The sequence below is a fragment of the Colletotrichum paranaense genome, assembly GCF_030867605.1.
Source record: "Colletotrichum paranaense strain IMI 384185 chromosome Unknown Scaffold_16.1, whole genome shotgun sequence".
NCBI lineage: Eukaryota > Fungi > Ascomycota > Sordariomycetes > Glomerellales > Glomerellaceae > Colletotrichum > Colletotrichum paranaense.
The window spans coordinates 887,567-905,978 of NW_026848974.1; the positions used below are offsets into that span (position 1 = coordinate 887,567).

The window sequence follows — 18,412 nt, forward strand, 5'->3', positions numbered from 1 at the left end:
TACAAAAGCCTTGACATTGAAGAAGAAAGAGAGAGAAAATTCAAAGAAAATTTCCAACTGTGTGTGTTGATAAAGGCTGCTAAAGCGGGTCCATACTGTGTTTTTACATGTATTTACACAGTCAATCTCTGGTCTGTCCAAGGCATAGGTCTGGAATAGGTATGCACACAGTGTTTACTCCTGCCCAAAGTTTTGACGCGAAGCGCGCATCTAGGTACTGCGCGCACGGGCCAGCTAGGCGCTAGCTTGCCTTTCGCCTGGGACGCCTGTCGCTCCCGGCGCCGCAAGGTGAGGTACCTTACCTTAGACGCCTCCTTGAGCTGCCAGCTGGTTTGTTTTCATGATTTTTTTCCCGGTAGGGTGGGAGGTCTAATCAACTATCCCAATCCCACTATTCGAGTCTGTTCCTCCAGCCTATTTCCTATTTCCTCTATCCTCAGAGTCGATACGTGGGAACTCTTTCAATCTTGTCGAGGGCCTGGGAAAGTTTCTGCGCGCAAGGGCTTCTTAGGTTGCAGCTAGTTACATCTTTGGCGCTGCAAAGCACCTTGCAAAGTCATTTATGCCGCAACATCCATGACTTGATATCTCCCCGGCCTGGAAACACAGACGCCCACAATCATTGACAGATTGTAAGCAGACGAGTCACTGCATAGTCTCACTTCGTCCGCAAGTTCTGTTTTGGCTAATCACCACCCACTAGGATCGCATCGGGACTCCATATTTACCCTGGTCCCATGCGCAACCTTGCTGACGACCAAAGATCGACCATTCCACATTGAAGTTAACGAGGCGACCGGATACCTTCTGTTCCTTGTGCGCAAACTTCCGATCAGTATTTCCCTAGATTCCGTTCCCTTCGACAACGATTGCATTCCCGAAAATGGACGGAATCGGGCCTGAAGTTGAGGTGTTCGCGAACATCCTCGACGATTGCCTGGCAAACCAAGGCACCGATGAGGACAAACGCGCAAGGGTCTTGGGGCTCGTAAACGCATACCACGATTATGCCGCCGAAAAGCTGTCGCAGCTGCGCAAGCCACGCCGTCAGGGCTCAATTGGCGACAATGAGATGGACCTGGACGATGAAGAAGAGGCAGAGGCTGCGGCAGATTCAGAAGAGATTCGAGTATGGGAGCAAGAAAGACAGACATGGGATCTCGTTCGTCGCCTTATCCCGCTGAGATATTCTGTTCGATCTTCGACGAACCAGGAAGCTACGTACAATGGAAAAGATTTGTGGAGGGCATTCCTTGCGAACGACCAGTTGGCCACAGAGAGGAAGACCATTCTCGAATGGTTACAACAAGGCGCGAGAGCTGGCCCCGACATCGACGACCTCGTACGAGATCTCCAGCAAAACGCTGACAGAGGAGACATCATCGCTCACGGTTGGATACACACAAGGTCTGCCATCAAGTTGCAGAAGAGTGTGATTGGTTCTTCACGCCCGCTTGATGTGCATTTTCCGGAGGTCGCACGCTCTCTAGTCAACTCAGACAAGGCGCCACTTGTTGCCGAACTAGACCCAGACTCTGTGATCAGACAGGGTCGCAAGTTGGAGCCACAGGATGAGTACTTTGAGAGGGCTATTTGGGTAGGCTGCTTCCAGCTGCTTCGAAGAGGCTGTACTGTGGAGACTACGCGGGAGTGGTGCTTGGAGAGGACGGAGGTCTGGAGGGCTGTATCCATGTCCGCCTTACCTCTTGCAAGTGACCACGGCGAGACCACGCTTGTCGACGACCCTTCAGCGCTTACTCTGTGGAGACGCATGTGTTTTGCTCTTGCTCGCCAAGGAGGTACCGATGATATTGAGAGAGCAGTATATGGGGTGTTGTCCGGAGACATCCCCAGCGTGCAAAGAGTATGCCAGACTTGGGACGACTTCATGTTCATGCACTACAACGCTCTGGTTCGCACGCAGTTCGACACTTTCCTACTCAGCCAATGCTCCCCGGAAGCATCGGCAACCATCCGCTCATCATTCGCTGCTTTTGACGCAGTTCAGTTCCACGGCGATGCCGCCACGTTGGAGCAACGCCTGATCCGCAACCTTGAGACAAGCCCGCACACAAGCAAGGAAGCTCTGGAGCCTATCAAGGCACTACAAGCCGCCATTATCTCCAAAGACCTCCAGCGACATTTCTACGAGCAGGGTGTGGCCATCACACAGAAAGCGAATTCCAAGGAGGCATCTGCGCTCATGCCCGATCACAACTGTCGCAACGTCGACGTAGTGACGGAAAAGTTCGCCGACATCAAAAATCCCGATGGCCTGCGAATTGCTGTTCATGCACTCATCATCTTCGATACGCTTGACAAACTCGGCACTTTGAAAACAAATACCGTAACAATGAGCTCAGATCATGATCGTCGTGAATTGCAAGAGAACACGATTACGCAGTATATCAGCTTGCTCCGACTAGCAGGCTTGGAGGAGTTGATACCACTATATTGCTCCAGGCTTCACCCATCGAGAGCCTTCCAAGTGTTAAGCACAAACCTACTTCCCATCACCGATAGCGAGGCTCGTCAAGAGCAGCTCACCTTCATTCACAAAGCAGGACTGGACGTGGTGGATTTCGTCAAGGCACAACCACAGTTCTTGTTCCAGACCTTGGACTCCGATACTGCGCAAAACGATGCAATGCGGGAGTTCCAGATCATGGACGATGGCCCGGCGTCCTTGAAGTACGGGCGTTCCATCAAAACAGACTTCTTCGGGGAAGATCCCGAATCCATTGACGCGGTCGACGAGCGCTTGATCCGGTCAGTAGAATGGCTGCTTCTAGTCAGCGAGGCCTGGCCATATGTCTTTTCTATCGGCGTGGCAATTTACAAGCACTTTCTAAGTATGACCCTGCCTTTTCAAGATAGATGATGCCTATCAGCTAACTGGAACCCCATCGAACAGAGACCATGCATTTGAATGCTGCCAGAAGCTTCGCAAATCGTGTGCCATTCGACAGCATTCTGCGCATGCGCTCAAGTGACTTCCCCGAACAAGCAGAAGACGAACTCTGGTGGACACAAGATGGAGAATTCTGGGTCAACCAGCTCGAAGGCGCGGGTGCGATGGACCTCTCGCCAAGTCAAGTAGTATCGGACGCCAAGGTCTTACGCGAACTTGAGTGTCTCGTCAGAGCCTTGGACACAATGGAGACTGTCGCTTCCCTAGCGGAACTGTCAAGAGAGTATGTCAACCTGACCTTTGGCTACAACATCTTGCTAACCACTTGCAGGGACCCGTCTGTCAAACGAGATTTCTGGGCGAAGGTTGGCAACGAGGTCAAGGCGGCCAAAGAACACGTGCGACCGCTACTGGTTGACTGGCTGGGTAATCAAGGTAATGTGTGCTACTTAACTCACATCTTCCAGATAACTAATCCGTTCGTGACAGAGGATCAAGACTTACAAGCGCTGCGGGAAGCATATCTTCCCGAGACGATCCTCGCTTACATCAGCACGCTCCATTTCGCCGGCACGACGCTGACGAGGGATAACTTTTTGGAGTGTATGGAGCTGGCGGCCACTATTGCGGAGAAGGGCTCCGATGTGGCAGAGTGCTTCGCCAAAGCTAAGCGAATGAAGGAACTGGTCGAGTGTTTTGCTGCCTGCAGCAAAGCTCTGGCCGTTGCATCGGGCGAGAAAAAGGCGGCCAATTCGAGTAGCAAGAAGCTACGGGAAATGGGATGGTCACGGGATCTTTGGTCCGTAAAGCACTGAATTGGGCAGTCTACTGGCGAGTCACAATGTTTGTTAGGAATAAGGAATGGGGATCTGAGGCCTCTACTAGAGATGCGTTACGTCTACATGAGATTCAGCTAGCGCGTGGCTTACCGCTCACGAAGACTTCGGCCGGGCGTGATATGCCTCGAACACATCAAGGTCGTTCAGCTGCCAAGTTGGTCAATGCAGGGAGGCGATTAATTACATCGAGACTTGCAGACTCACAAATAAAAGAGTATTACAGCAAAAAGTCTATTGAAAAAACTGCGTATTTCGTACCTCTTGAAGCCATTCTTGTGTTGAGTTCCTATTTACAATTGAGTATTCCGTACAGATGTGTGTTTATGGGTATGATATCATAAAACGCAGATGTGAGCTTAACTATACAACATGTACAATTCAGTCACAAGTTTAGTTTTGATTGGTTAGTTTCATTCATCCGCTGTGGGGGCACCTGACAAGGTCCTTGCTTAACGTTGTGAACCTCGCACCCCTCTGCCTGATGAACCACAGCCACATTCCGTCTTGTAGAACCACCCCGCCCAACGAACGCTGACATCTCTGTAGTCGGAAGATACCTTGCCTTATACTTTGATCAGCCGACCAAGCGAGTCATTGGCCTGAAGATTTTCCTGGGCCTTGACAATAAGGATCATCTTGTTGTAGTCTTTAATCGGCTGCGTGTTTATGTCCACATCATGCATGATCCTCCACCACCGGTACTCCCACCCAAGCCGGGTAGCCACGACACAAGTCGTATAGGCACGCCGGTCATGCTCAACTCGCCCCGGCACGGCAACGGTAACGGCACCGGGCCTGATGTGGAGAGTGCAGGTGGGAGCCGTTTGAACCAAGTCTCTCAGCCGGCCGGGCTCGAAATAGCCCGACCTGAGTCTGTGCCTGATCCGGGCGAACATTGGCTTCCCAAGGTGTTGCAAGACAAGGCGTACGTTCCTGAACATGGCAGCGGCATCACCTGCTGTTCGTTGTCTTTCTCCCGGCTGATGATGGTATTAGAAAACATGACCTCGCTGATATAGCGACCAATGTGGACCTGCTTAATGCCCTTGCACATGCACCAAGTACGATTCACCCATCTCTCTCGTCGTCTCATCAGGCCCTTCAAGCGGCCTTGACCGAAAACCTTGAGCTCGCGTCACGGCTTGTGGAACTCGAGGCTCGTCTAGCCCACCAGCGCTCCACGACTCAAGCGCAGCTTCTTTCAACACATGCGCTCGAGCGCCAGTGGCGGCAGAAGCAATCCGATATGGACCACGCGTTAGCACCCTTCTCACCGGCTGCCATGTACCAACGCCTGGGGCAAGGTGTCCATGAGCAGGCCTCGGTATGCCATGTCTTGGAGGAGAGCTTCATCGACGGAGAGGGAGATGGCGCGTATGCGTCGGAGAGAGAGACATTGGACTGGATCAAGAGGTACAGAGACGCCAAGGTACTTTATTATCTTCGTCAGGAGAGGAAGGAGCGGTGGGACGAAGGTCGCGTTGGTGGCTGGAGATAAATGAGTGCGATTCCAGTACCTGGTTCAGTGGAATGCTAAGTGAAGGTGGGAAAGGAATGAGGCAGTGGAAATCGCAGGAGGTGGTGATCCTCGCGGGTTGGAGCTAACCATTCGGCTGTATCGAGAAACGGGAACCAGCACACGAGCACTACATCAATGGCATGCCGGCGGTTCTCTCTGCTGTTTTCTACTCTTGCTTCTCGATGGCGGTATTGGCGATGACAACGCAATGCAAAGGACCACGTCTAGCTAGCAGATATCTGAAAGAAACATTCTATGGAATACAAGAAGGAAAGAAAGTACGCAGGAGCAGTAGCCTACAAACTGAATGGTACTCGCAGAAATGGCTAGAAAATCGCTATGACGTGAAGCATATAATTCCTGTCTGTGTCGTTCTGTAGCCCGTCTACGAATGTATGCTACACACCTTCAGCTACTACTGTCGTTCCCCAGTTTCACACACACACACACACACACACACACACACACACGACATACCTCCAGGGGACATCACAAACCCCCTGACTGGGATCGTACTCAAAGTCGTTGAGAGTGGAAATGATGTTGGCCCAGAAGCGATCACTATCTTCAGGCGAAGCTGAAGGGACTCTTTTTCATCTCAGGACTGCGAGGGCTCATCGGGAGTGCAAAAAGTTCCTCCTCCTGGTCCTGTTCTTGCTGTCTCGGATGAAGATCAACCCCTGCGAGCATGGCGTCTAACGATGCCGAAGCTCCTAGGGACAGGTTACCAGTAGTCGTCTCCCGAGCAGGGTGCGAGAAGGAGTGAACGGCTATGTCATTGGGGACGGGCGAGAAAGACACCGGCTGAAGATGCGTGTTCTTGTCTGCGAGTCTCTAGTTAGTTATGCTTGGTTGATATGTTACGCAGGTTATATTTTGTGAGTCATCTCACCAGCCGAACCAGCAATTAAATCTGTTGCAGAAGTCGCGAGCTTCAGCCCCTTCAGCTTCTCTCCCAGTCGGCTACCGGTCAGGGGTTGAGGAGAGATGGGACTCAGTAGAGTTTCTGAGGCAGACATCGTCCGGCCTTCGACGATGTTGTTGGGTTTTGGAACAATACCGAAGTGATCGACAACCCATTGCTGCTCCTGGAGCACCATTTCTAAGCCGACGCTTTCGGTATTTGTCATCTTCTCGGCATCGATCTCTTCTTGAAGTTCACGAAGTCTCTCCTTGGCCCAGATGGTGTGAAGAACCCCGCGTGTTCCAGTATCTAATTCACTGGCAACCAGGCTTGGCGGGAAGATGGCAGGAAGGGGTTTGATGGTGAGGGATGTACCGTCAGGATGAACAATGGAAACGGTGGGAGGAACATTGGCACCTGGTGGAAGTAGGAAGTACGCCCGTTTATGCGTTCCTTTGACATCGTTACTTGCTAGAAGATGGTTTGTCTTGCCATCCCACGAAACCTCCCATGCCTTGGCTGGCGGTGGTGAGAGTTCGGATGCCGGCGAGGAGGAAGAAGGAGATATCGAGGGATCCCATTCTACCATCAAGACTTTGGTGCCCTCATTACCCTTGCCTGCCTCGAACTCGAACCGGGCAAGGGCAAAGGGCGCAGTGTTGGCGGCAGCGTCGGGATTGGTGCTTGTTGTCGGTCCGGGAATATGCACTCCCATCGACGCCACTCGAGGTGGCGATGAAGCCCGAGAACTACCCGGCGTTTCCATCTCTTCGTCTCCTTCCGGTCCTGACCCTATTGTGGTCCGGTGTGAGGTGGGTTTTGCGGACACGACGCGGTGCGGGGCCGGGCGTTTTGCGGCCTGCTCAAGTACCGAGGCGTGTTAAAGACTCAAACTACCCATGCATAGCGTACTTTCCCCGTCAGCACCGGACAGGAAAAGCAGAACGTATTCCCGGCCAGTGGAAACAACCCGACCGAGTCTACCGTGACAATTATTTGCAGCGATTGAGCCGTGGTATGGGTTCTAGGTAGGTGATTCACCGACAGTGAAGTCTTGTCTCCGGCAAAGACAAATGATTCGAGACGGAAGAGAAGAATGAGGTGTTTCGCACTGGTGTAGATAAATCGGCACCAACCAATGATTAAGATGAGTTTAAAGGAGGAAGTACCCGGACTTGGCGACGAATGGGATGCGGAAACGGAGATAGAGATGGATGGAATTCGATCAGGTTCGGGCCGTTGTGGCTGAGGAGATTGACGCCACGCGCGCCCAAGAGGATTTTCTTATTACTTGCGAGGATACATATGGAGCATCACTTATTTTCCGAGTATACAATCGAGCGGCCTTCAACTACAGTGTAGGTGTCATGGCGGGAAACGAATCGTGAATCAACGTTGAAGCAGGGCCGTATACGTGCCTAGGGCATTCGGGCGTATCGCGGCATCCCAAGGTCCCTTTCATTGTCAAGGCAATAGTGAATAAGAGAGATACGGGGGAGACAGAAAATTACGAAGGGGCCTCTGTCTCCCACATCAGCTACCAAAGTGAACAGCATGTATTGTCACTCGAATGGTACGGTTGGCCTTCAGGGCCGTGTGGCTGAGTCGCGTGTGGCTGTCAAAGGGTGACACAAACCCGCCACGGAGTAGTAGTCTGTCCTGGCTCCTGACCCTGGGCTCTGGAGCAGCTCAGAGAGCGGAGGAAACGCGGAGTAATATGGAGGGAATGGGTCTGGAGGTACAAACATTGTGTAAATTTTTCGGTAAAGCTGGAGAAGTTTGAGAGGGGAGTTGCAACCTGTGACCTCGGGCGGGGAGAATCCCACATATCCACGGGGCATTCTCGGCCGATGTCGATGCCATTGCCCGCTAGTGTACGGATACTGGGGGGCTGGCCTGGCCAAGAAATATGGCTTCATGGTCGACCAACATGACGGGATTCAAGTCTTCATCTCACAAACGCAAATGATGATGGCTCGCCACCACCAGACGCACTCAAGTTACGGGTTCTCTTCTCGCGAGCGTGCGGGTTATGTCGCTCAATTTCTGCGAGGCTTACACAAAGAGGTGCGGATAGGAAGTTCTTACCCTTGAGATTGGCTCGGGAACACGGAGAGAAGACTCACAAACGTAAGTAGATGTACGGATACAGTCCCGTATCTGTAGGGTAATATACGGATGATGCAGTACCAAAAGTGGAGCGAGGTGCCTTCCTCATCCAGTATTCCGTAGCGCTCGTGACCTGATGAATGACCAACCGGAAGAACGTTGTTAAGTGCTAGAACGTCCATCTCTTTTTGCTTCAGGACGGAGTATGCCAGGGAGCCGGTAAAACGTTACTCATTAAGGTAGCCACACACACTTACACACACACACTCTCTCTCTCTCTCTCTCTCTCTCTCTCTCTCTCTCTCTCTCACGCAAGGGAAGTAGAGCGGAGCGGATCATGGATAACGGTACTCAAAGGTAAAGCAATCCACCAACGGCGGCCAGGCGGCCGGAAAACGACGTGAAAGGCTGGGGCCTTTGGGGGGAGATATCAGCTGTGACGAATGCGGAGGGGAGGCAAGGCCGAAGACTAAGAGCCTAAGAAAACAGAAAGGCCGCGGTAGGTCCGAGGGCCGCTCCACCACGCCAGGCGCGTACCTCAGTGCTCACTCTTGAGTGACTTGCAGTGCTCATGATTGGGCCCAGTCTGACAAGAGGTCGAACTGGTACCGTGGCACCGTAGCATTTACGGTTTACTTTACTCCCCCGGTATTTGTACACCCCAATGTCTCCGTCCCCCGCTGCATCGAAGGCAGCTTGTCCATCCGAGACAGCGCCTAGCCACTTGTGTCGGTTCCATCGCTTCAACTTCGGTCACTTCGGGCCAATCTACCGTGTTCCATTTGACGCCATGGGCCACGCTCAAGTTGGCACTGGTAGATGTCGGCTTCGCACGAAGTACACTAAGCTCACGAGGGTCGAGGGGTGCCAAGGTCCATCTCTATTTGCCATCCAAGGTTTAGTGTGCACTGTGAATATGCCGGTGAGGTGCCAGGAACTACGCAGTATGGAATTGTAGATGCAGTGTGGAACACTGTTGAGTTTTGATCTTCTTTCTCTTACATGCGTACATGCTTTTAGGATACTCAGCCCTCGAGGGAATGGGAGAATGGGCAAAAACTCAAGTGATGCAAAAGGTGCGCTCACGACGTACAGTTGCAAGATTCCTTGGGTAGGTTTGTACCTTCGACACCTTTCTTACCTGGACGAATCCACTCGTATGGCAAGTTTCTGTGGGCGGTCCATGCTCTGTACCCCGATGTGATTCACTGCTTGCTTTGTGGCGCCCTGTGAAGCCAAGCCAACCGTGTGCAAATAGCGAAGGCGAGAAAATCAATGAGCCTGTACAGTAGATCGGCAGTGTCGGCGATGCCCGCAGCCCGCTGGCCTTCTCATTCCTGCCGGCTGTAAATTTTAACACTGCGAGAATGAAATAAAACGTGAGTCATGATCGATGGAATAGGTAGATGTCAGTACCAACATGCTCAACATGAACATCGTCTGGTTCACACTACGTTCTAGCACGCTATGCGATTGATAGATCCGCCGATAGAGAAATGTTTCCAGACTGCCACTGTCTGGTCTACCTACGGAGTAGTGCCGATAGACGTGTCTCCGTTGAAGCGTCAGGCATGGGACTGTCTCGGGCCTATTTGGTAATCGGTCCTGGATCATCGAAGTCGGTCTAAGTAGCTCTAGGGCGGCTGAGACCATGATCCATCAGCAGTAACTTTGGACAGGTGAAGCATCTATCCGCGATAGCATCGAATCGGGCTTTGCAACACAAATGAGCCAATGGAAACAGAGCGAGAGCATCTAGCCGTAGGAGCTCCGTCTCGATCTATGCCGGGCTTCTCTCCTAGATCGTTTGCACGAACGTGGTCGGTACTTCATCGGTGCATACTGTCTAGGGATACTTCTTTGCGCCCGCTGAACCAAAGGTAGCCATGGGCCATCGCCCACTTGACGCGGGACGATGGCCTAGAAGTGCCTACGCAGTGTGTCCACAGCCAAACTACCAAGCTGCTTCATCGCGTGTAGTTGAAGGCAAAAAAAGCATGGCATACGGCCAATAAATTGGAGCGGCATCGGGCGGGCTCACCCTCAATCCCCCGAGCCCCGGGATCGACATCTAACTCTCGAGTCTTACAATGGCACTGGATAGGAAATGGAGACGGGGAAGCGCCATAGAGTCCGTAAAACAGCCGAGGAATGAAAGTCGACTGTTGAACTGCGAAATAAGAAGATACCAACGAATGGACAATCAGGTATCTGATCTGAATTTGTACGTACCTAGGTAAGGTAAGGTATCTCGCCGATGGAAACACCTGATTAGTCGCAATTGCAGTTGACGCTCGAGTCAAATGGTTAGAGTACCTCAATCCTCCATACCTGGCCTCCATACGGATACCTGATGGCGAAATGGACGAAGAGACATTTTACGGATAGAGTCAAGATCAAGACCCAATTGTTGATTAATAAAGGAACAAGAAGCGGGAAGAAAGAAAGAAAGAAAGAAAGAAAGAGGGAACCTCAAGGCCACACTCACAGTAGGTATGCTCACTAAGGTACCAACTGACCACCATCCGCTCCGTAGAGCAATGGAACTCAACCACTCGTTAAAAAGTATCCAATGCGACTTTCACTTCCCTTACGGCTTGCCAGGCTCAGGACTGTGGGGATGAGAAGCTTCGGCCGCGCACTTTTACGGTGCTTTCTTCGGCCGCTTTCTTTCGCTTCCGCCGTCCACGCCCATCGTACTGTGGTGGTGAAGAAATAGATACACGGTAACATACCCACAATTGATAGGTACCTTAGTTAGGTTGAGTGAAGCCCCCCCCCCCCCCTAAAAGACCCTTCTCCGGCCATTCCCTCTCCGAGGACGCAGCCAGTCAGCGACGTTGCATCACAGTGCCAAACGCCGCTTCGGGATCATCGACCCCCCCCCCCCTAGGCCAGCAGGTGCCCTTCCTCACTTGGACCTCCACTAATTCGCCGCACATACCGCCGGGCCACCCAGAATTAGCGAACAGCCGATCCCTCTCTCGCTTTCTTGCATCTGCCTCTCTCCTGTTCCTGGCCTCCAGGTCCACCCACTTGCTCTCATTGCCTCTTCTCTATTCGTACCGCACCGTAATACCTACCTAACCTCATCATCACCTCACCCACGTTTGCGCCCATAGACTGAGGTGACCGCCAGTGTCTACCAAGTTATCCAGGCTTGGATACCATACCACCAAACGGATAGCTACGTGCATACCCACGTCGTCGCCCATAGAGAGCTTCTACGCTTTTACCCCCTCTCATCCACCCACCCAGGATCCTTGGAACCTGAGCCTGACTGCACCACCACCGCCTTTCTCCCACTACCAGTACCGAACGTGCTGCCTGCCAGCGAGAGTGAGTTACCTGACTTCGGCGGGCCTCTCCAACACCCTCGCGCTCTGCCTGTGCCCCCTCCCTCTTCCTCCTCCATTTCTTCCTCGCATCCTCATATTCCAACCAACGTCGACCATCACGTTCGAAACGTCACCACCACGTTCTGCCACTCTACAACACTATCGGTCGCCTGTCATCTCCTTATCCGACTCAGCTTTGTCACATACGCTCATTCGCCATCTTTCCTCGTCTCTTGCTCCGGTTTGACCCTCTTCGGTCCATCTCATCGGCCGTCCAATATCGATACCCTACATAGCCATTGTCGTTGATCGTCACCTTTCGCCCGTCGACTCTCGAAGCCTGCCCTTTCGACGACTGTATCCCAATCGACGCCGGGTGCCAGCCTGTTCGTTCAAATCACCCCCTACGATTCTTCTCGCCTGCGAACCATCACCGATATCTTCAATGTTCAGCCATGTTTGAGCCGCGAATGCACGGCATCTTCGACTTTCCGATCCCCGCCCGTCGTTAACCCTCCCGTTTTCAACACAGCGTACCTCGACCATATGCTGGACTTCCTAGACCTCGTTTTCTCTTACTTCAGGCTGAGCCATTGTCCAGCGCGATAGCATCAACATGGATCCGCCGCATATCACCGAGTTCGCTTCCGAGCGGTACTTCAGCAAACTCAATCAGCTCAATGAGTCCCCTGCGACCCGCGATACCCAGCAGCTTCACCAATTACGCCATCCTCAGACGCCATCCTCTCAACAGTATCCCTCTCCGCCGATATCATCTCAGTCTACCTCTACCTTTATTCTGCCGTTACGAACCTACAAGTCAAATGAAGGCAATACCGAGACTCCCCGACCCTCAGACCAGAAGCGTACCGAGAAGAGCCGACTCTTCAGCCTGCGATCCAAGGTCTCTATCCTCCAAAACAAGTCAACATCGCAGGTAGACCATCGCGAACAGTATACAGCGTTCGCGAAGCCAAAGACGTTAGCCACCCTCCCCTAGAGCCAACGTACGATTGTGTCTACCAATTCTAACAAATCACCAGTCAATCTCTCGGTCAATTGTTCCTAGCTCTACCTACTGAGCTTCAGATTCAAGTCATTTCATCGCTGCCATTGACGGACGTCCTAAATCTTCGCAGAGTCTCGAGATCCTGGCACACTATCGTGACATTAAATGAGGCACCCATCGTTCGCTATCATCTAGAACATCACATCCCGGCATACGCCTTGCGTCTTTATCCATCTAACGACCCCACTGCCGCCAATTTTCATCACCTGTGCGGTTTGTGGCATCGTTTGCACGTCGCCGCCAAATTGTCATACCTTATGTGCGAATGGATCACTAAAGAGATCTTCCTACGAACGACGGAATCGCAGCGTCTCGAGTTCGCCCCTCAGCATGAACGTATGCGTCGTCGCTTGATACCGCTTCTTTTCACCTTATTCCATTTTTTCGAAACCTATCGAAAGCTGCACTTACAGCACATACTCGACCACAACGGTCATGGCTTACTGCACGAGCCATATACACTGAATCCGATCGAGGCTCGAATAATAAGCATGTACGACGACCAGACGCTTTTGCGAGTCCATCAAGTCTTCCCTCTGGTCATCTCGTCATTCTGCCGACGGCTACGCCCGCCATCTTATGCTGGCCGCGTTGAACGATCATTGCGAGGCTACTTGAAGGAAAGACCTCCAGATGAGGTTCACGTTGCCATTCTATGTGTTGGAGGCTTGCGACAAGTGGAAAGGCTTTGGGAGATCAAGGGCTATAACAGCAGGCGGGGAGCCGTTGATGTTTGGTACAATGGTGTCTCGAAGGACTCGATCGACTCTACCCCGAAACAGCGACGGGGTATCATGGGCATGGGCCGAAAGAAGTCCTCGATTTCGGTCAAAGATTCAACCAAGTCGACACAACACGACGGAATATCAACGCGCCGTGCCTCTCGGGCTTCTCTAGATGATCCAGTCGATCCCGATACGAACTTGGTATTCAACACAAGTCTAGCAGCCGGCATGCCCATGGGACCGCTGGAGCGTGAGCATGTCCGACACGTACTGGCTGACCTCCCTAGCTTGCAAGAAATCTGGCTCAAAACTGCGGAAGCTTTGATATTGGAGCGGGGCATCGTTGAGCGTACCCAGGATATCAAACGCAATGCACAAGTAATGTTGGAATTAATTCGCGATGATGGCGTTGACGAGGAGGATGAGTGGTGGTACGGACGAAGTACACCAGAATCCATTCGTCCTCCGCTCGAAGCGATAGACGAAGATGCTATGGACGGCGCATGAGAACCAGCGTGGCGTTGAGCATTTAAGGGCGTTAAGGTAGGCCTGGAATTTGGCCCAGGGCAACTCAAGCGGAGACTTGTCTTTGGATATCTTGCTTCTTTTTTTTTCACCTTCTCTTTGTCAGGACCAGCATGGAGAGGGGTGCAATACCTGGGATCTGGATAAAGATACCAACATCAAACAGTTTTCCATTTAGCTTTGTAGTCTTGTTATAGCCAGGACCGGTTGGGCATCTGTTTGCCCAGTTAGGTCAAACAATTCACGCGTTCAGCAACGTGCTCTTTCCACGCATAGGCCTGTCACTGATGACCGACTATCACATACTGGATCTTGACCGAGGTACGCCGACGTGGCTGGGTATCCTCAGTAGAGGATGCTCGGAATCACAGCTGAGACGGCCACCCGCCTACTTGGCCTAACTCTTCCATGGCGCAACTGCGTAGTCAGGGGGTCAGGAATATGTTTTGAGCCCTTGACACCAGTCGGAGCAAGGTGCCAGTCGCACAGTGTACCTACAGGCGGTGCAGTAAGTGGGCGCTTGTTACATCTACGTCTTTATTTACTGACGTCTCGAAGTATGATACATGCGTTCTCTCATTGCAGATTCTGTCATGCCGCCATCAAAAGACGACTGGCTCAAGTGCGACGAGCCATACGTTGAGTTCATGTTCGGCGATGCACGCTGCATCTCTGCACCATTGACATTGTATTGTGTGGAATTCATCGCCAAGCTTGCTTGATTAGCCGTTGTCAGACTTGCCAGAAATGTCGAATCGGAATAGTCCTGGAAAGACGACATGCCCGTATTCTGTACTGAGTGTTCCTGCCGTGCATGGAATGTAGATGATTGCTGTTGTATCGGCCGTGAGGTCGAAGTCCGGTAGCTATCTCCTCGCGTGCTCGATGATCCGGTCATGTGGGTGCCGTACGTAGGGTGCTGAAGGCCCACCAGCCCCTGATAGTTTCCGTCACTTGTCGACTCTGTATAGCTGTCCCCATTCTGCCCTAATGATGACGGAATCCGGCCGGGACCCGAGCTGCTTAGGCGGTGCTGACTGTCATTAGATCGGTTCTGTGTAGTTGGCTGATGTTGCTCTTGCTGATGAAAGAGATGTTGTTGCTGTTGCCCCTGAGCCGATCCACCTTGATTGTACATGGCTTGCCTTGATGGCATATTCAAGGAGTAGGATTCCGCTACCTCAGTCCTTTCAACTCCTTGGCCAGCGGATGAAGCTATGAGGCTTTGGCTGTATTGAAGTCGTAGATCAGACTGAGGTTGCTGCGCGTTGAGGGCTTGCTGGAGCGATGGTCGGTTTGCCGAGCCGCCCATCTGGTTCCTCGGCTTCTGAAGATTATTATTATTGGCATCTGTGAGGCTGCTATTGTGAAGGTCTGTCTGCGTTGGCTCTAGCAATTGTGGCACGCGCTGCCCACCTTGTCCAGTCTGACTGTTCTGGCTAGCTTGCGTCATTCCACTGTTTGAGGCAGCATCTTGGCGCTGATGATTCGGTAATTTCTGCCTCTTGGTCACTGGCTGATGGCCATGAGTGTGATCCTGCACTTGTAGTCCTTGAGACCGGGCCATCTGCGGTGACGAAGGGCTCTCACTGGTGATTGCAGTAAATCTAACATTATTTGGATCTGAAGTCGAGGCATCTGTTAGCGACTCGTTGCCGGCATTACTGTCTCTGTCTTCTTGAGAAGCCTTCCGTTTGCGCTTTGCGACTCTGGAGGTTTTGCTGACTTGTTGCTTCATGGCAGCGGATTCGCTGACAGTCTCCGGTCCGAACTGAGAAGCAACATTTACCGGAATGGCCGGTCGCTGCTCGTATTGTTGTTCTCGGGTAGAGGATGTGGAACCACCAGCAGGCGCCGGCAGAGCTAAATCACCCGCAGCGGCAGGTTGTGGCCCGCTTCGTTGGTCGTTTGCATCCGATTTAGGTGGTGTTTGTTGAGATTGAGAGCCGTGGACATTTGCTGATCCTTTCGGTCGATTCTTGGATCCCTTAGGACGGCCAGGGCCTCCTTTCCGCTTCTTGACAAGCGGCGATCCGAGCTCGTCAAGACCCCCAGTCGTGCTTGAGGATTCGGGAGGGTTAACTGCTGTTGGCTGAATCATCACTGGGGTCCCGGATACACCATTCGTATCCTCATGAGCATCGTTGGCCGAGGGCACCGTATCTTTCGGTCGATTTTTCGAGCCTTTAGGTCTCCCTCTCCGCTTGGGGGCAGGCGTAGTTGTCGAGGTCTGGGCGGAGCCAGATTCCGGCATTCCACCGGAAGCACCTGGACCGGAGACTACCTGACTGAAAGCTGGAGTTTCGACCACCCGCTCGGCGTCCACTTGCAAACGCTCTCTGTCAGTATCTGCAATGGTGTCATCAATGTCAACCCAACTAGCATCCACCGCGTCATCACCTGCACTGTTGTCCGTTGTTGCTTCTGCTGCATGAGCTCCTGAAACGAGTCGTTGCCCACTATGGCCAGCTCGTTTTCCCTTCGCATTCCTACTTCCTTTAGGACGACCACGTGGTCGTCTCAGCTTCGTTTGGTGTGCGCTCGACATTACCCCTTGGTCTAGAGCTGGAAAGATCTCTGCCAGCCAGCCAACAAAGAGGGATCCAGAACCATTCGCCTCAGCGCTGATGGGAAAAGATGCGCCGGGTGATGTGCGCTCATTGGTAATCCCTCCAAAGAATTTCAGACCCTTGCAAAGCTGATCAACAACCAGATCAGGGTCTAGGCTTCGCAACAGAGTCAAGAGTCGAGCTTGTTCGGCTATTGTCTCCACAGTCGTAAGTGTCGAGGCCCTCCTCCGCACCTGCGCCGTGTCTCCAACAGTCTCCCGAATATATGGCGTGTTCAGCTGGGGTCGGTTGAGCTGGGGGGCATTCCGTTGCGGTGTGGTGAGCGGCGTTTCAGGGGGCCACGGTTTATTGAGTAGCGGTGTTGGCTGCGGAGCATTGAGCTGCGGTGTATTGAGCTGCGGTGTACTAGGTTGCGGTTTATTCAGTTGCGGTTTATCGAGTCCCGATGCGTTTTGCTGCGGTTTGTTGAGTTGCGGTGCGTTCAGCTGCGGTGCGTTCGGCTGCGGTGCGTTCGGCTGCGGTGCGCTGGGATGCGGTGCGTTGAGCTGCGGTGGACTGTTCGAGGCATGGACTTCTGGTCGATAGATAAATTTGCTCCGTCTGATGGGAATGTAACGGTCTGTCTGGGCCAGTCTGGCCGCAAGCTGCGTTCCCTCACTCGTGCGTTTGGCTGCTGCATCACGCTCCCGACTTTCGTTGGTAGTAGTGAGGTCTATGTGCATAACTCCGAAGTTCCCTTTCGTCGCGTCGGTTTTGCCCTTCAGCTTACTAGGCACAGGGTTACGTACACGTCCATCTCTATATAGGCCCGGAATATCATCCTGTACTGGGGGGCCAGTGTGTTGCAAGACACCGAATCCATTCGCCGCACCTACAGCTCGAAAGTCAGCAACGCCTTTTCAGTGTTCCTGCCTGGCCATTCAACGAGCAGTAGCATTAAAGACATAAGAATAGCCTACAAACCTCCTTCACTCGTAACGCTCAGTACAGGGGTTTGTACTGTAGAACCGTTGCGAGCGCTACTATCGGTACCAGTGCCAACAGCGGTGCCAGTGCCAGTGCCGGTAGCGGTAGCGATAGAGGCATCAGCAAGCGGTGTAGGTCGTCGCGCAGGGTTTGAAGGTTGAGTAGATACTTTGCAGAAGACGATTAGTCGGGGCGCAAAAAACAAAGTGCATTGTGCTTTTTACTTACTTGCGGTTGTAGCCATGGCTGTGGATGACAGTCGCGTCACAAATTCAGCATCGTCCCTCCAAGAAAGATTGGAGCACAGCGGTGCCTTTCGAGGTTTCTGCCCCGGCGAGGACTGTTGCTAGGTCCTTAATCCGGATGGCAAAAAATACGTATGCTAAAACCCGCGAATGCAAGAGGGCATCACGAAACCCCGGATGGATCACCAAGGCGACTCGACAGCATGTGATGACTTGCCGAGTCAGCTTCTCTTTTTGATAATGCAACGACGCCAGCTGGTCGTCATCGTTGTTAGATTCGGCCAAGGTAACGACTTAGATTGTAGCAAAGCGAAAACCCTCGATCGTTTGGAACTATACAATGAAATAGCGACAGCGAAATCTGGCGATGCGCATTCGCGATGGGCGAAATACTGAAAGGAAAGATAGGGAATAAACCAAGACCCGCGGAGCGATATCTGGACAAATCTTACGCTTTGCAAATGCGTAGTGGCTGTCGAAGTTGGGGAGGTATGGCGTGAGCAGCGTTGGACAGCATTGGGATGTCGAGTGGAGAGATCAAGCTTGATCTTAGCAGCTTTCCATGTATAGCAGGAAGGTCTTACGGAGTGGGCTGGCACCTTATTAGATGGCAGCAGACCCGCTGGCTACCTCTCAGGCTATCGCCGAGTGAATGACGAACCACCACACAGCTTTGAGGTAACCGGCTACTG

At 52.5% G+C, this 18,412-nt stretch overlaps 6 protein-coding genes across 6 annotated transcripts; 4 read left to right on the forward strand and 2 right to left on the reverse strand.

Moving 5' to 3' along the window:
* Positions 1-883: 883 nt before the first annotated feature.
* Positions 884-3,726, forward strand: CPAR01_14786 (uncharacterized protein; the record flags this gene model as incomplete). Its single annotated transcript, XM_060499036.1, has 3 exons — positions 884-2,852; positions 2,915-3,194; positions 3,243-3,726. The coding sequence occupies 3 exons, from the start codon at positions 884-886 to the stop codon at positions 3,724-3,726; spliced, it is 2,733 nt and encodes a 910-aa protein (XP_060342499.1).
* A 701-nt stretch (positions 3,727-4,427) lies between these two features.
* On the forward strand, positions 4,428-5,248 carry CPAR01_14787 (uncharacterized protein; the record flags this gene model as incomplete). Its single annotated transcript, XM_060499037.1, has 2 exons — positions 4,428-4,710; positions 4,770-5,248. 2 exons carry the CDS (start codon positions 4,428-4,430, stop codon positions 5,246-5,248), a joined length of 762 nt encoding a protein of 253 aa, XP_060342500.1.
* Positions 5,249-5,409: 161 nt separating this feature from the next.
* CPAR01_14788 (uncharacterized protein) lies at positions 5,410-5,649 on the forward strand (the record flags this gene model as incomplete). The annotated part of the gene is made up of 1 exon (XM_060499038.1): positions 5,410-5,649. The coding sequence occupies one exon, from the start codon at positions 5,410-5,412 to the stop codon at positions 5,647-5,649; it is 240 nt and encodes a 79-aa protein (XP_060342501.1).
* Positions 5,650-5,836: 187 nt separating this feature from the next.
* Positions 5,837-6,939, reverse strand: CPAR01_14789 (uncharacterized protein; the record flags this gene model as incomplete). Its single annotated transcript, XM_060499039.1, has 2 exons — positions 5,837-6,093; positions 6,162-6,939. 2 exons carry the CDS (start codon positions 6,937-6,939, stop codon positions 5,837-5,839), a joined length of 1,035 nt encoding a protein of 344 aa, XP_060342502.1.
* Positions 6,940-12,236: 5,297 nt separating this feature from the next.
* CPAR01_14790 (F-box domain-containing protein) lies at positions 12,237-13,921 on the forward strand (the record flags this gene model as incomplete). The annotated part of the gene is made up of 2 exons (XM_060499040.1): positions 12,237-12,601; positions 12,664-13,921. 2 exons carry the CDS (start codon positions 12,237-12,239, stop codon positions 13,919-13,921), a joined length of 1,623 nt encoding a protein of 540 aa, XP_060342503.1.
* Positions 13,922-14,027: 106 nt separating this feature from the next.
* On the reverse strand, positions 14,028-17,719 carry CPAR01_14791 (uncharacterized protein; the record flags this gene model as incomplete). Its single annotated transcript, XM_060499041.1, has 6 exons — positions 14,028-14,154; positions 14,246-14,274; positions 14,342-14,433; positions 14,489-17,404; positions 17,473-17,643; positions 17,704-17,719. 6 exons carry the CDS (start codon positions 17,717-17,719, stop codon positions 14,028-14,030), a joined length of 3,351 nt encoding a protein of 1,116 aa, XP_060342504.1.
* Between the last annotated feature and the right edge of the window lie 693 nt (positions 17,720-18,412).